Source organism: Carettochelys insculpta, chromosome 2 (assembly GCF_033958435.1).
Source record: "Carettochelys insculpta isolate YL-2023 chromosome 2, ASM3395843v1, whole genome shotgun sequence".
Classification (NCBI taxonomy): domain Eukaryota; kingdom Metazoa; phylum Chordata; order Testudines; family Carettochelyidae; genus Carettochelys; species Carettochelys insculpta.
The window spans coordinates 263,158,983-263,176,606 of record NC_134138.1 but is presented as its reverse complement, the minus strand read 5'-3'; the positions used below and the strand labels follow the sequence as shown (position 1 = coordinate 263,176,606).

Sequence of the window (17,624 nt, the reverse complement as noted above, 5' to 3'; positions counted from 1 at the left end):
AATACTTCAGACAACACCAGCAAAGTCAGAATTGGTTATAATGAAGTAAAAGGTAAAATTCAACCAAGTGCTCCAAAATACCTGTTAAGTCTGTAGGATGCCACAGGACTTCTTGCTGTTTTTGAAGTTACAGACTAACACGGCTAGCCGTCTGATCCTCATTTTAGTGTTATTTTACTTGTGCTTTGGATGTTGATCTCCTGAATGGAGCGGAATGGAGGGGGAGGGAGAGTGAGTGAGTCTGGGGCTTCTGCTTCAGTTTCTTATACCTCTCTTTCTTTGAAAATTATCTGTAATTGAGGTTGAGGAGACAGCCAATCAGTGGAGAAAGGATATTCCATCTCTTTGCTGCCAAGATGTAAATTTCTCACACACTTAGACCTGGTCTACACCAGGGAGCAAAGTTGATCCCTGATACATAATTCTTTCTATGCCATTAGCATAGCTAGAATTGATGTATCAGGATTGAGTGTTTCCTGGTGTAGCCTGGGGCTCTTCAGGCTCATGCCGACATCTTTCTCCATGCAATAGCGTGGAGTACCAGGGTCAACAACCAAGCCTCTTGCTGTCAGTCCCTGCCCCTTATTGTGTTCTAACTGATTCTCTGTCGTCTTCTCCTTTTCTCGCTCCCCCACCCATTGCCCTGTTTTTCCCCTGACCTGCCTCCTGGCTGGTTTTAGTAAAGTTTCTGACAGGTCATGGGCTCCTGTGAATATCTGTACATTGTTTATGACCTAGATAATATTCTAACATCTTAAACACAAGAAACAGTGTTGTAATTTCCACAGATGACCTGTGTCTGCTGGTGACAGGGTAGGAAGAGGATGCATAACCTTGGAACAACTGCAGTTATGCCCATTCTGGAAAGCAGAATCTCCACCCTCCATCTTCCTGCTTTTCCCTGCCCCTGAATTTGCTGGTTCAGCTGCCTCACAGGGAGGGTACCCAGCTGTACCATATGACCACATTCAGGGAGCATGTGAACCCCTCCCCCACATTTCACCTATGGTAGTTTGTCATCTTCAGTGGTTTACCTCTGTAGCTTCCATTTCTTTGGTCACTACTTGGCTGAACCCATGCCCCAGATGTGAAGCACAACTTCTCTTACAGAGGTAGAGTAAAGTTGGTTTAGTGGGCACCTTATATCAATAGCAATTGCATTTTAGTTTACATGCTTTGTGATAAGACAGCAATGTCAATCCATGTTGACCTAATTCTGTAGTACAGAGCAGGCTTATGATGGGAAGGCAGTGGAATAAAAAATTGAATGAAAAAAGCATTTAAACACTCTCACAGCTTTGAACAGTTCTTTTCAAAGGGAGAGACTCTTTTTTAGTAAGGATTTGTTTTAGCCTCCAAATGCAAGTTCCTCTTACTCTTCAGCTATTCATACTGGGCCTAATGGATTACCAGGAATGCTAGGTTCTTTGTGCCTCATTTGTGGCTTAATAAAGTAGAATTAGATGAAATGCTCTAAGATTTCTACGTATAGGGGATTGGAAGGAATACTGTGATTTGGTTGTCATGGATGGGTCTCCTTATAAAAGGGTCCCAACATCTTGAAAACATTCAGCCTTCCTTAATATATAAATTCAGTGCCTGTCCCTTGCATGGTGTAAGCCTCTTTCTTACGTTGACACATTAATGTGCTATATATTATCAAATAAAAACCATGCTGGATTCAGGAACAATTCTCTGTCTGATATTGAAATTATTGTATTGAATAATTATTCCAGAAGAAAAATGGGTATGCTTAATATTCGCTTATGTTTTCCAGCGAACTTGAAGATGATTTGCTAGGAGAGGATTTGCTAACGGGTAAAAAGGTAAGAAATATGCATGTTTTCATGACTGCCCAATAATTCATTACTATTTTAAATGTGAACCTGTATTTCATTCACAATTTATGTTGTCATGTTATATGATCATTTATAAATCATCAAAGATCTGTTATTTATTTGGATTAAATGAACTTAAATACAGAAAACTAAAAGAACCCCAAAACAGTTCTTGCAGGCCATTAGGAAGGATTGCACAAGCAATAGCAATTATTTTAAAATTATTCATATTTCAGTATTAGATAGATCATCTAAACAGTAAAGGTGGTTGGAGAAATTCTGACAGTGGAGGGAAAAAAACCTGATTTGTCAACATGGAAACATTGCACGGAGATGATTGAATTTGTGCCACAGGGCTTTCAGTGGTGACTTGCCCCAAGACTACATTCACTTTTGCACATAATTTCTAAATCTTTGGTTTTGCTCCAAATCAGAACAGAAGTAATACTTTATGAAATGCAATTACTAGTCTCCCACCCAGCTCTATTCACCAGCCTATATGTATATAAGAAGCACGTAGGATCTATTTCAGGGAAAAAGGCATGCCTGTCCTTCCACCCACCACATTCTTGCAGATGATTATGTTACAAGTCTGTGGCTCAGATCAATTTAATGGCCTCATCAGTTGGGCCCAACTAGAGGATCTGGTTTCTTTTGATCACTGGCAGTACTCCGAGGATTTGCAAGACAGAACCCAAAGTGTCATGGCAAGATACCCCATCTTGCATAGGAGCTCCTTTTCATATAAGTCTGTGTTTTGCTGTATCATGTTATAATCAGTTACTTTGCAACAAATAGTTATCTCATGACTACTTTTGTAGTCATTTGCATGAACATCTTGATTATTTGAGTGCTTTTCTAGTTTTTGTTGGATCTTGCTATCTTTCCTCTTGAGATGCTTGCTTTAGCTTCAGGGCTGTCAATCTGCCCCTTGTTTGTCATCAGGTACAGAGCACATACTTGGTAGTCTCTGTTCCCTCCTTTTGATCATCTGGCTGCACTGATGCCCTTCAAGATTGTCTTTTCTCATGCACATATTCCTCACTCTCACAAACAAGAAGTACATAGTTTCTTTTGTAAAGATAACAGTTCTACCTTGACTTCAGTAACAGACGTAAATAGCTTGTCTGAGACATGTTTACCAAGGGCACTAATCTGTTCCTTTCTGGTGGTTAGAAAGTGTGGCTGGCAGTGCACACAATCACTTTACATTGCATAAGGCTTATTCTGTTCTTATACATGCATAAGAATAGTACATAGAGTTGTTTTCAACACCAGTTTCTGCTTAGCTTATTCCGTCACTTAAGCCATGCAAAAATAAACTTTCCAGGTGATACATAACATTCTTCTTTTCCCTTCCTGAGGGCTAGAGTATACAAAGGTGTAAGTAGAACTCCTTAAGTTATGTTGACCTCAGTTATGTAACTGAAGTAGATGTAACTCCTACATCACACTGTACTGGTGGGAGGCACTCTCCCACTGACTTACCTTCTGCCTCTTAGAAAGGTGCAATATAAACATAGATGGGGAAAGATGCCTGCCATCACAATAGTGCTGATTTAGCTGTAAGTATAAATAAGCCCTGAGACAGTCCAATATCTTGACACCCACCTATGTGAGATACTGGTGTACTACAGTCGGTGAACTGCAGCTCTGCTCTATCAGGCATATCCAGGATACTGGGGAAGGCAGATGGCAGCCAAAGCCAATAGTCATTTCCACTTTTCTGTGAATGAGACAAAGGTTCTGTCATTCCCACAGTAGAAAGATCCCCTAATGTCAGTTCTTGGGTCACAGATGGTGATTAAAAAGTCTGATCCCTCTAAAGTAATGCTGCAAAGCCTACTGGTTGTCTAGCGGTCCTTGTTTCTGCATCACCATAAATATTTAATTTAATTATTTCATGATAGCATTTCATTTTTTTCCCCACAAGAGTAGGAATAATACCTACATATGCAATCCTTGCTATAATAAATGGGTGAAAAAAACATCCCACAGAATGGTGAGTTAAACAAATGTTAATCCAAATATGAATAAATTCGAAGTCATCGCTCAAGCAATGCAGAAGTTGTTTTCAAGGCTATCCATTTACTGCTGGGGAATTCAGCATGACTTTGGAATGCAGAAATCAACATTGCTGGCACAAAATTTCTTGCCCCCGCCCCCCCCCCCCGAGATGGATTACAGTACAGTTAACCCCACTAGGGGCTTCTGGAACCAGCGGAGCCCAGCTCCCATATAGGAGACCTGCTAGGTGGGGAGGTGGTTCCTGGCATCTGCAGCTCCCAGCATGTCCTGAGGGAAGGATAAAATAGCAAACCCCATGCAGTCTTGGGTCTGAGCATACAGCTGTTTTTCCCCCTGTATGAGGTGTGTGTATGTCTCTGTTGGGTGGGGCACAGATGTGTGTGGCTTGACTCTGGGAGAAGGGGCTGCAAGTATCTGGACCAGGAGAAGCAGCTGGACTTGGGTTGTGCGTGGATACTTGGTTGGAGCGGGGCTAGACTCCCAAGAGTCTAGTCTAGTCCCAAGAGTACAGGTATCTGGGCATGGAGGGGGCCCCACGGCTAGACTCCAGAGGCGAGGAGGTGCAGATAGCTGGACTAGGGAGGACCCTGTGGCTTGACTCTGGGGTTGGAGGAATGGGGCAGAAAAACAGGATCTGGAATGCGATAGGTTGGGCTTTTTTTTTTTTTTAAACTCTCTACAGTAAACCTCTGAGTTACACTGGGGTTGCGTTCCTGCGACCCCCATGTAACTCAAATTTTTGTGCAATTTGGGTGTGAGGGGAAAATCTTTCAGGAGCCAGGAAACTGACTAGCGCTGATCAGTTTCCTGGCCCACGAGGGCTGGTCCATTTCATGGCTCCTGCAGTGGCAGGGAGCTGGAAACCAAGGGGCAGCCTGGTTCTTGTCTCCCTACCACCTGCAGCACCTGGGAAACTGACCAGCTCCTGGCTGGTCAGCTTCCTGGGTCCCGCAAGCAGTGAGGAGAGGGGAACCATGCATTAGCCTTATCTGGGACTGCTGCTGGGGGCTGGCTGGGAGCCCAGCCACTTCCCAGTTGCAGGGCCCTGGCAGACCTCTGCCCCCTGGCTGGAGGCCCTGTGGTTGGCTCTGCCAGTCGGACGCTGCCCAGCCAGCTTCCAGCTGCCTCCCCCCCCGCCCCGCATTAACACAAGATATGTTCATTTCGAATGCACGTATCTTGGCGATTACAGTACTACCCAGGAGAATTTTTTTTGTCTGTATTGTTACAGACTTGCTAACTGGTGTTTTGAAATAAATTTTCAAAATAATTGAAACCGCCATGATTACGCAGTGTTATTTTTGACCAGTAACATTTGAAGAATTTTAAAATATTGTGCTCAGAATTTTAAACATTTTAGCTTGGAATATCCCCAGCAGTAGTGCTTTGTGCAGTCTATATTTTAAAGATTTGAAGAGGGTAGGACTCTCACCACTTTCTGTGGGATACTGTTCAACCGCCTAGAAAGAAATATTTAGGGAGTTATTTCACAGATACTAAGCTTGAATGGTTTCTTCTAAATCTTATTGTATTTATACACAGATGGGTTTACCTGTAACTTTTAATGCTTTTACTACCTTGGAGGCATGAATATACAGTCACTTAGCTAAGTTATGCGTAGTCAGCTTTTAATAACTTATTGAAAGGCAAATAAAACAATTGATAGCACTGTTGACAAGCTGGAAAAATGACATACTTGTGAATAATTTTTTCTCCTCTTTGAATTCCTTCCAGTTTTGCCCATGTTTTTAACCTCTTCGTATCTTTTCCAGTTATTTGTGTCTACCAAGTTAGTGTCCCTAAGAAATTGTAGTAAAATGATGTTCACTCCCACCCTCTGTCATGCCACTTGATTAGGTAATTAAGTTGTTTATAATAAAGGACTTAATACCAACCCTTCTGATACTCTACTAAACACTTCCCTCAGCTCATTACATTGCTGGTTGATCATTACCCTTTAGTTTGTACTTCAGCCAGTTTTCAGTCCCTGTAGCAATACTGAAATCTAAGCCAGTTGGAATAAATCTTGCAAGTTTTCATGAGTATATTAAATGCTCCACTGAAATTCAGATATGTTGTCTTCTACGTCATTCCTTTGATCGGCTGATTATAGAATTCTTTCAAAAATCAGTTCCATTTGGCCAGATGTTTTCATTATCGACATGCCGCTGATGGTCCATATTCTTCTATTGTAGTGTTTAGAGAATCTTTTATTTAGATTTTGAATGTTTTAAAACAGTAATAAATGTTCGTGACTTTGTTATAATCTAGAATCAGTCAGACTTGTCAGATGAAGAACTGAATGATGATCTTCTACAGAGTGACAATGAAGATGAACAAAATTTCAGGTATGTGGTGTTTCCTAAATTTTGTGGTGATCAGTATCAGAGGGGTAGCCGTGTTAGTTTGTATCCACAAAAACGACAAGAAGTCCTGTGGTACCTTATGGACTAACGCAATTTTTGGAGTGTCAGCTTTCGTGGGTAAAGACAATGAAGTTGGTCTGTGCCCACGAAAGTGTATGCTCCAAAAAATGTTAGTCTATAAAGTGCTGCAGGACTTCTTGTTAAATTTTATGGATTAATTAACAAGTTACTAAGTTGCTGCTTAATGACATAGTTATTAAAGAGACAAGGGAGCAAGGTAACAGACCTCTTTTGTTGGACCAGCTTCTGTTGATGGAAAAAGGCAAGCTTTCAGGCTTACACAGAACTTTCATTCTGGTCAGAGAAGTTATTCAGGGCACGTCTAAACTACAAAATTTTGTTGACTTGACTTAACAGACACCACAGTTATTGTCTCCTTATGTCAGAGGTGCGTATCCTTACTAGGAACACTTGCATAAATTTGTATTGTCAGTCTGGAGCATTGTGGGACAGCTCCTGAAAGCTAGTAACTCTCAATGCAAGCAGTACAGTGTCTGCATTGCCACTTTGTCAACTTAACCACATTGACTGTGAGTGTATGCTGTTCAGGGAGTTGATGTTACTAAATGACCATGGAGAGAGACTTAATGTTGCCAGGCATCAGATTAAGTGAAGACACTTCCACAGCTTGGTTGACATGAGTCAGTTTATGTAGCATGGCCCAGGCTCCAGAGCGTCACCGCTAAATACAAGGTGAAAATATTAAGTATAAACAGTTAGCATGTGCTGCAAGAGACAAATTTGAGTGAAGTGGGCAGGTAACAACTTTGCAGTAAGAGTCCATGATTTTTAATGTCAAGAAAAGTTACGTATGTAAGCTCCCAAGCTCATCTTTTGAAGGTGATCTGTAACCCACTAACCCTCCCTTTGTTCCTTGATTGCAGTGGTGTTACCTGTTGGCTTTTCCTTGAGTGGTCTCTTACAACGTACATAAACTCAATCTGCTTAACAATTTCATCAACCTTGTCTTTTGCTCTTGACACTTGAGTACCTTTCTTGGAAGAGTCCTGCAACTCAAAAGCTTGTCTTTCACCAACAGAAGTTGATCCAATAATTTATCACCCATCTTATCTTCCTGATATCCCAGTAGCAGCCTGCCTATAATTACATTGCAAACAATAGGTATTCTTCTTATCTTTTAATGGAGCATTAGGCATCAGAAATGCAAGATATTCAGGTAATTATAGCACTAGTAATGCTGTGTAGTAAACCCTGTTCATCAAAATTAGTCATATCGAAATATTTCCAAAATATGCTTGTATCTTTGTGCTTTGAAGTGCTTTCCCTTGTACCTGGATATACCTATAACATCTGTTGTATAAACCAAGCATGTTTCTCCTGTATTTATGGCTGAGAAAGCACTTGTAACCTTACAGTTTTAGTGGGTTGTAAAAATATCCCGAAAATTACTGCTTGACCTGAAATTACTTATTCCTTATGTTCAGCCCATCATTTAATCTCATCGTTTCAGCTGTGCAATCTTAACTTTCATTTAACAGGTTTTTGTTTTTAAATTATTGACATCAACCCAAGCCCTGATGTTCTCTACCCCATCCCCCATGGTAAACTTTGACCCCTGCAGAGCCCCAGAATACCCTCTTAATTTCAAGATGGTATCTGACATCTGAGTCTGTTCAGGGTGGCTGCAACTGCATGAAATTTGAATTGAGGGCTGTATTGTTGCATCCCTTTTAGCACCATGCAGCACTGAAACTTGTACAAAGGCTTTAGAGCTGAACAGTCGTTCTCTGACACATGAATGTTCTGCAGTGGTTTGTGACCCTAACTGACTGTAAGCTTTTTAAGGATACAGGCTAAAGGGGTCATGTGATGCCATAAAATATATTTGACATCTTGGAAGAAGCTCAACCAAGTGTTGTGTCTCCTAAGATTTTCTTCCTGACTGTAGTCTATTATAGTCAGGAGGGAGGAAAAGGAGGTAGCTTTCTTTAATGCAGTTATAGAAGTAGGGCCAAACTCCCTCTCTCCTCAGACTAGCAATGTGGACAAATGATTCTCATGAGAACTGAGTTAAAGAACCATCAAAACAGAAACGGAATTTTCCTTTAAATAGGAGAAACTAAATTGTGTATTCTGTGTTTCTCCCCTGCAACCTTTCCTTTTTGTGCTGTGCAGCAGGGTGTAGCTATATGACTGCACAATGGGGAAAGGAAAGAGGAGAGAATGCAGAAAAGGCAGTAGTGCTTCCCAAGCGGAGGGAAACTGAGGCCTGGTCTACCCTTTGCCTACATCTAGACTAGAGGGATTTGTCGGCAGAAGTTTTTGTCAGAGAATATATCTTCTGACAAAACTTCTGTCTACAGATCATGGCCAGATCGCCAGATTGGATTACAAGAGCAATCTGTGCTGTTGACTGAGAGTGGCCAGACTGCCCAGCGTTCTATCAGCAGAATGGCCACTCAGAACCACAGTAGACAGTGTTGCCCAGTGTCCCAGAAACACTTTCTGTCAACAGAAAGGTCCCTGGAACTTCCAGACCAGCTTTTTGTTGACAGAAGCATTCTTCCTTGTGGCGAGTGCGGTACAGTTGTTGACAAAAGTGCTGCATTATGTTGACTTACTGTTGAGAGAGTGCCCTTGGGAATCTGGACACTCCCTGGGTTTTGATGACAAAGCGGTGGTTTTGTCGACCAAATCCTCTAGTCCAGACATAGTCTAGAAAATTAGGGTTGGAATAACTACATTGCTCAGAGGCGACAGAAGTCAGTTCTAATACCCAGAAAAGGCAGTGCTGGGTTGATGGGAGAAGTTTCCCATCTGTGTAGCTACTGCCTCTAATGAAGGTGGAGTATCTGCATAAATGGAAGAACCCTTGCTGTCAGAGTATGTAGTTTCTTTGCTGAAGTGTGCCACTGCAGCATTGTATCTGTGGATAACTCCTGATTTTATATGAACTACTTCTCCATGTCTGGCAGCTGTTACCTGTGGAGTGAATGCTTTCATTGGTTTTCTCTCCAGCTTGCACTAAATTCTCTAGTTTAGGACAACTTGGTGTACAAATACACATATACATCTGTCTAGAATTTGTGGCCCTAACTTTTTTAAAAGTTGATTCCTTTTAATATGATTTCTAGAGCTGTGACATAGTAAAGGAAAAAAGTTTTAAAACTAAAGCAGACCCTCTTCTCCCCACACATAATAATGTCAGTCACATTTGTCAGCAAATCTGTAATGGTGGATTTCAAGTAAATGCAATTTAAAACAGAATATTTGTGAATCAACTGGTTTTCCTACTTTTTTCACCAACTCTTGAGTTGGAAGTTGACTGTTTAGGTTGTGATATCAATTGTTGCAAAGCACCCATCACCACTTAAGTTCTAGGTTTAGCTGAGTTTTTCAAACAGTTTCTTAAATACTGTTTTTAGGTTCATACGGATTCTGTTACTGTCATAACTTTTTAAATCTCCATACGTAACCATTAAAATGCAATTCTATCTTATTTTTATCTCTGAATGGAAAATTTAAATCTATCTAAATACTATAAATTCAATTTGATATTTTTCTGTCTCTGTTCATGTATTAACAACAATTATTTGGTAGCTTATCTGAAGTACTAGAAGCTGATGAAGTTGAAGTCATTTATTGTGTATTTTTGTTAGCCTGGGACTTTAAAATTGAATGTAGTCTGCTTGGTTACCATTCAGGACTTCTGCCAGCCTGACCTGTTAGACCATCTGGTGGATTTGATTCCCCCTGGTCAAATAATCTGCAGCTGGTGATAAGCTGTGATACAGTATACGCTCTGAGTTCATGGCATTCAGTCAAGTTTGTGTGTGAGCTATATTTTTCTTCAAGAACTTAGAAGTCATGTTCCATTGTACTAAATCCTTACAAATGTAGCTAACTGATGTATTTTCAACTTCAGTCAGGATGTTTTTTCCTCTTTCACTGCAGTTCTCAAGGTGTTACAGTTAGTCTTAACGCTACATCTGGCATGCTTACATCGTATGAATTCTCGGAGAATGCTAATGACCCTGCGATAGAACACGATTCTGAATACGACCAAGGGGAGGATGAAATAGCTTATGACAAATCGGGTGAACCTGAAGTGTATGCTCAGGAGTACACAGAGGAAGGACAGTATGAAGGCAATGATGCTGAGCTGACAGAAGACCAAATAGAATATGTGGAAGAACAAGGAGAGGAAGAAATTTACAATGATGAAGTGCTAGACCTTGAAATCAATGAACCACTAGATGAATTTGCAGTGAGTTTCTTTCTATTATATCTGCAAAGATCACATTGCTTCATGTGCATAGGTTTTTAGACTGATTTGAAATCTGTTTACCTCCCTAGGGAGGAGGGAAAATTAGACCTATTATCACTGTCTGCCAGTTTCTTTATCTAGGCTGTGACAAAGTTTGTGGTGACAGCTTGTTTGGCGGTAGGTAATGCGCCTTTGTCAGACTGGAAGGCAGTTGAGAACCATGACCTTGAGGGTTGTAGCCTTAAGGAAAAAAACAGCTTTGTGTGGTGGAGATACACTGCCAATTGTTAGAAGTACATAATGCAAAAGCTTTTATCCAGGCTTTAGACAAGATCTGATAAAGTCCTTCCAAGGTGAAAAGATTATTGACCTGCTAAAGACATCTTTAAGGTGCTAATATTCCAAAGTGATTGATGTCCTGCTCATTCATCCTTTTTTGTAACTGAGAACTGTCTTAGTCTGAATAAAGAGATTGGAGGTTAGTACAGAAAATGTCACGTGCATAATTTGAAATCTTTTAAGCACCATACAGAGGAGCATGTCCTTATTTATTTGCAAGTAAACAGCACATAATCACAGTATAAACTTCATACCTGGAGAAAAATGTTCTTAAAATATAAGTAGAAATTCAGAAAAGTTTTGGCTCTTTTTTTAATTTGTTTGTACAACATCTTGCATAGTAGGTGCTTGATCCTTACTTTGGCTGTCTAGACATCACTTCAACACAAATGAATAATATCTGTGTACAGTTAGTACAATAACTTTTTAAAGAGTAACAATCTTTTATTTTTCCCTTTTTAAAATAAAGATGGCTGTATAGTACCAGGGGGCAAATAGTGCTTTGGTCAAGCAAATATTCTAGGTTTACATCCAAAGAACTTAAAATCTAAGGCGCTGATCCTCGTGCCACTGAAATTAATGGGACTTATGTGATAGCATCAGATAAATCATACCACTGAAATTAATGGGACCTCTGTTAGCATCAGATAAATCACACCATATTAATTATCTGTGTTAACACTATTAACAATACAATACATTGTCAGTAGCCTTAAATCCACTATTGTCGTGCTAAAACCCTGCTAAATATTATACTACAATGTGTAATAGAAAATCCAGTCCGAATAGCCTGAATTTTGGTTGAGCATGTTTTCATTTGTTATAATCTGTACATGTATAGTTCTGAACTCTTCCACATGGCTCTTCCTTGTATAACTGTTTTAGGATGAAGATTATATACAATCATATGATGAACAACAAGTGATGGAAGAACAAGAAGAATATGTAGCTGAAGAGGAATTGGAGGAAGTTGCTGATTCCCAAACACCTACAAATGAATCAGAGGTACGTTGTGTGCCTAACAGAAATCTTGAAACAGTTGCTTGTTGCAGAATTTATAATGATTTAGAATTGTTCATACTTCCAGCTAAGAGTTAATGCCAACTGACTGTGAGCTGGCTAAAAGCCAGCAATTAATTCTTGATACATCATTTTATTTTTAGAGTGGTCGGTACAAGGCAGAAAGTTTTATTGTTCTTTGCTAGTTTTTCTGTGTTCATTTCTTATAATGACGGTATTGGATTTAATTTTTTTTACTGAAGGCCATGTTTTCTTTACTGCTTACATAACTGGAATTTTTAGGTGGGAGAATTATCATTCTGCATAGTACCTGGAATCCGTCACACATAGACGCACCACAGACTTAACGACTATCAAAGTTATAAACTGACCAGTCACCCACACCCCTCTTTCGGAACTGCAGTATGCAGTTATGCTATGTACACCAAGAAAAGCAAATACTATAGTGTTCGGTTTGCTGTTAAGTATAAACTACTTAAAAAAAGAGATTAAAATACCTTCCACAAAGTAAGGAAATCTGTACTTTGTTTCATGTAAATTAAGATGGTTAAAACCAGCATTTTCTTTTTCATGGTAAAATTTCAAAGCGGTCTTAAATCAATGTTCAGGTATAAACTTCTGAAAGAACAGCCTCCATTCACAAAGGCTGTGTCTACACTAGCCCAAAACTTCGAAATGGCCATACAAATGGCCATTTCAAAGTTTACTAATGAAGCACTGAAATACATATTCAGCGCCTCATTAGAATGCTGGCAGCTGCGGCACTTCGAAATTGCCGCGGCTTGCCACCACGCAGCTTGTCCAGACGGGGCTCCTTTTCTAAAGGACCCCAGCAACTTCGAAATCTCCTTATTCCTATCTGCTATTAGGAATAAGGGGATTTCGAAGTTGCTGGGGTTCGTTTGAAAAGGAGCCTTGTGGCGGCGAGCCATGTCAATTTTGAAGTGCCGCGGCTGCCGGCGTTCTAATGAGGCGCTGAATATGTATTTCAGTGCTTCATCAGTAAACTTCTAAATGGCCATTTGCATGGCCACTTTGAAGTTTTGGGCTAGTGTAGACACAGCCAAAGTATGCGATAACACTCAAGTTCTGCTGTATATCTTAGTATCTAATTTGACACCTCTCTCCTCAAATTAACATATGGGGTCAAGATGGTAAAATTTTCAAAAGCACTTAAGTCTCAAGTGTCACTGAAAGTCAGAAAGGCAAAGGCCTATTGGTGTCTTATGTGGAACCATCTCATGCACGGTTCTGAAAATTCTGCAGGCTTCTCCTTGCAGTCTTGTATTAATTCTTCCATCAGGTAAGGATGTAATGTTCTTGCTCATCTCTTGCAGAATTAGAGGCTTCATGCCAAAAACCTACAGGTATTTGCTCACTGGTTTACAGTAGGGAGGTGTCACACTGACTCTGCAGCATTAACTTGAAACAAAACAAATTCCTGGTGGGATAATAAGGGGATTTGTTGTCTGCTGCCTTTCCAGGAACCTGGTGCAATATTAGTCTTAACCAAAATTTTAATTTTTAGGATCTTTTGGAATATTCATTGAGCTGGACTGTCTTAATCTTGTAAAACAAAGCAGCAGAAATGTAGAATGTTTATATCCTTACTTAATTTTTGGAGTGTTTATCACAGTCTCTAGTTGTATCAGATAAAGCTATTAAGCTAATCTTTTTGGGGTAGGTTTGTTTAATAAACACTTTTAGTCTTGGTAATATTTTAGTAATAGTCACTGTGCATTTATTGGTCTATAAACAATCTCTTGATACTCTGCTGTACTTACACTATCCAGAGCCAAAGACTGTGTATTAACCTAATAAAAGCATAGTCCATGGTACTACTTCAGTCAGATCATTATATCTAATTACCACCTTGACAATTGTTTAAAAATTGACATGGAGCAAAAACCTAAAATGTGCTGGATAATTAGACCTTATTGGGACTGCAGAAATGTTAATCCCCAAACTCTCAGAACATCCAGCGATAATCTTGAGTTCTGCAGCTTTCTCTTTTACTGTTAAATATTATGGAAATCAGAACCTGAAATTGTCATCTGCAACCTGTCTTTCTCATTAGGACTAGCAGGGTGTAATTGTGGGTAAATACTTCCACAATAACAGATTCCATCTTGGGTGCAGTATGAGCCAACTTCTGCATATTTTCTCCTCTAGAAACTCATAATCTCAATAGTAATTTTTTCAGGGATTTTAGCTAAAGACAAATCGGAAGCTAAGCAAAAATCAGATCAGCCATCATGACTATACAGTTTGAGACCTTAGAGGAGTTGGTTTTCTGTTAGGCATAATATGTGCTAGACTCCTTTCCAGGAACAGCAGAAAAAAAATTAACCAACTTGAACCCAGTGAGAATGAAGAAGATATAATTAGGGAGTTTATGTACATATACCTTGTATATACACTATCTGTTTCTTTCCATCAACTCATATCCTTGGGGATCCTTTTGACTTGTAGATTTAAATCAGGCATTGTCAGCCTATTCATATGCAGATTTTGATCTGCCTGAAAACTGACTAGAAAGGTACTTGCTTTGTAGCTTATGTTTTGGAATAGAAACTTCGACTGCCTCAGATTTATAATTTTGAGGACTGCCTAATGGCGATTTTTCAGTAAAAGCAATTTACTAATGAGCTCTGTTCCTTTATTCAAAAAAGAATCAATAAATTCATGATGTGTGGTGTTATGTGGCTGTGATCTTAGCTGTTTATGTTCTTGCTATTGACAAAAATGTCAGCAGTATTTGATCTTAATTATCAGCTTGAATATGTAGTGTGACCAAAAATGTTGGTAACTGAGACTCATCTCTTTGGTCAATAAAACATTATTTTGTTTGCCCTTTCCGTTACCATCCTTCATCTCCCTGATAATGGAGATTTGTCCCAGTTCCTGGGCAAAGCAAGAGTGTTCATTTCTGTTAAGTTCACCTTGCCTTTCTTCTCCCAGCATCATTGCCCCACTTCCAAGTTGTAATCTGCTGGTCAGAACTTGCTTGTGCTCATCATAACTGGGCTACACTTCAGGACTCAAAGTATTTCTGTCTCAAATCACAAGCTAATTACAATGGGCAAAATTATATGCATCCCCAAATAGGGGTAGAAGGATTATGCAGAGAAAATAAATAATCCAAAACTGATTGATCTAATGTCTCTGTTGATAGGAAGTATTCATTTGTGCCAGTGAATGAGAGCTTGAAGGTGAGGGTTCAGGTGTAAGACTAATGGAGGTCAAAGCACAGCACATCTATTATCCAATCACATACATTAAACTACTAAAATATGGAAGGCTTAGCATTAATATTCCATGCCATGCTTCTGATTTGTCTCTTCTAGTCTTATTAGGGTACTGTAATTCTACTAAGCAGCATGATCTCTAGGCTGCTGAAAGGGACCTTGAGAGGTCATCAACTCCAGTCTGCTGTACTCATGGCAGGAGTGAGCACCACCTTCTAGACCATCCTAACCGGTGTTTGTCTAACCTACTTTTAAATCTCCAATGATAGAGATTCCAAAACCTCTACGGGAAATTTATTCCACTGACAGGAAGCTTTTCCCTAATGTCCAATGCTATACCTCCTTTGCTACAATTTAAGCCCATTGTTGTTTGTCCTATCATCATAGGTTATGGAGGATAATTTTTCTTCCTCCTCCTGGTAACAACCTTTTAAATATTTGAAGATGGTTATAATGTCCCCTCTGTATTCTCTTTTCCAGACTAAACAAGCCCATTTTTTTTCAATCTCACAAGTCATGTTTTTAGACCTTTAACCATTTTTGTTGCTCTTTTTTGGCTTTTTTTTCCCCAGCTTTCACCTTTTTCCTGAAATTTGGTGCCCAGAACTGGGGACACTATTCCAGTTGAGGCCTAATCACTGCAGAACAGAGTGGATGAATTACTTCTTGCTGCTTGTTCACAACACTCCTGCTGATACATCCAGTAATAATATTTGTTTTTTCCACAAGTGTCAGTCTGACGCAGATTTAATTTGTTGGTCCCTATGACTCCCAGATCCTTTTCTATAGTACTCCTTGCTAAGCTATCAGCTTCCATGTTGTATCTGTCCAACTCGTTGTTTCTTCTTAAGAGGTGCTTCGCATGTGTCCAGATCATTTTGAATTATAATCCTGTCTTCTAAGATACTTGCAACCCCTTTCAACTTGGTATCATCCACAAATTTTAAGTGTACTTTCTAAAATGTTAAACAAAACCAGACCCAGAACTTTCCCTGTGGAACTCCACGTGTTCTGCTATTCCCCTCTCTAGTGAGGACTTGCACTGGACATCTTCCACACTTCCTACCTACTAAGTTGTGATATATGGATATGGTCTCCATATCCATCTCGCCTTGTCTCTGACCCATTTGGGGATGGCAAAACATCGACCCACCTCAGCCAGTCTAAAAGTCTCATATTTAGTCTGAAAAGGAAGTAGGGGAAAGTCCAAAGCAGATCATAAAACACGGTTCCATGCTGACCCCATGGGTAAGCAGAGGATGCTGATGATTGGTGCTTGATGGGAGAGTTTTGTCCTTGATACATGAGGTGTAAATATACACTTTCTGGTGCACATGATGGGCCAATGACCACTTCCTAGTCCCACTTTGGCTACACTCAGGCAAATCTTTTGTTCCTTACCATTCTCTTTCCTTGTAATTCAGATGTAATAAGGACTCTAAAAGGAGAGCCATCCTGTTTTGCCTGTTGCCTGGATGGTCACTGTACTGCCCTAATTTAGAAGACCATATTATGCCTTGCTTCAATATGTTCTTTGTCTTCATCAAACAGAAAAAAAAGTTTGTTCTAAAAAGAACTAAGATTGGTATGAGACACCCAATAAATCAGGAATTGGATTGCTAGTATGTTAAAAAAAAAACCCTTTAATGACAAATAATGTTATAATAATATTTAAAATTTCAAACTAAAATCGGTATGAGAGCCAATAAATCAGGAATAGAATTGGTAGTAGGTTTAAAAACCTTTAATAGCAAATAGGTTGAAATTTAAATATTCTAATACTATCAGGAAAATTTAAGCTGAATGTAACGTTGTTTATTTTCTGTGCACCATCCCAGGACAGGAGAAATTATGGGATTTTCGTGTGGGCTGGTGGAGGAGGGAAGAGAGCGGGACTGAGTGTAGGTTAGACAGACTGGAGAGACGCTGACACTTGGACACAGTTTTCTATGAACAATAAAGGTTTGCTCCTGCTAGACTATCTCAGTTGTGACTCGAGAAAAACATTTCATTACGCAGATTGCGATTTTACCATGTCTTTATTCTTTCATTTTATTCTTTTCACTTTATTATTTCACTTTATTCTTTCATTATGTTGACAGTTGGTCTTGTCATAAACATTAAGGTTAATTAATTTATTCTTTTATTGTTCTTTGAATAATCCAAAAAGATATCCAGACTTTGAAATTATGCAATTGTAGTTTTTCTACAAGTCATCACAGGATGTTTGGCGTGGTTTTGTTCTTTAAAGTTTGGACTAATCACATTTGGTTCTGGTACAATATGTAAAATAGCCTCTTGAACAATGTAGTAAAAATATTAGAAATGTTTTACAGGAATCAGATAAACCTCAGATATATGATTTTTATATATTGTAGCCAAACAAACCTATCAGATACAGTGAATCACTTGCTCCTAGAGCATGTGCAAGAATTTTTTTCTATAAAAACCAGAAACGGTACAGGCAGTGGAACCTTTCTACAAGATATGGATTTTT

At 39.4% G+C, this 17,624-nt stretch overlaps 1 protein-coding gene across 3 annotated transcripts in view; it reads left to right on the top strand.

Moving 5' to 3' along the window:
* The window catches only part of RBM33 (RNA binding motif protein 33), a 136,692-nt gene that overhangs the window by 13,146 nt on the left and 105,922 nt on the right, over positions 1-17,624 (top strand). For all 3 annotated transcript variants that reach the window (XM_074985080.1, XM_074985078.1, XM_074985081.1), the window contains exons 3-6: positions 1,778-1,826; positions 6,138-6,214; positions 10,208-10,520; positions 11,745-11,864. In XM_074985080.1, the coding sequence (XP_074841181.1) occupies positions 1,778-1,826; positions 6,138-6,214; positions 10,208-10,520; positions 11,745-11,864 (559 nt within the window). The remainder of the gene's footprint in view (positions 1-1,777; positions 1,827-6,137; positions 6,215-10,207; positions 10,521-11,744; positions 11,865-17,624) is intronic.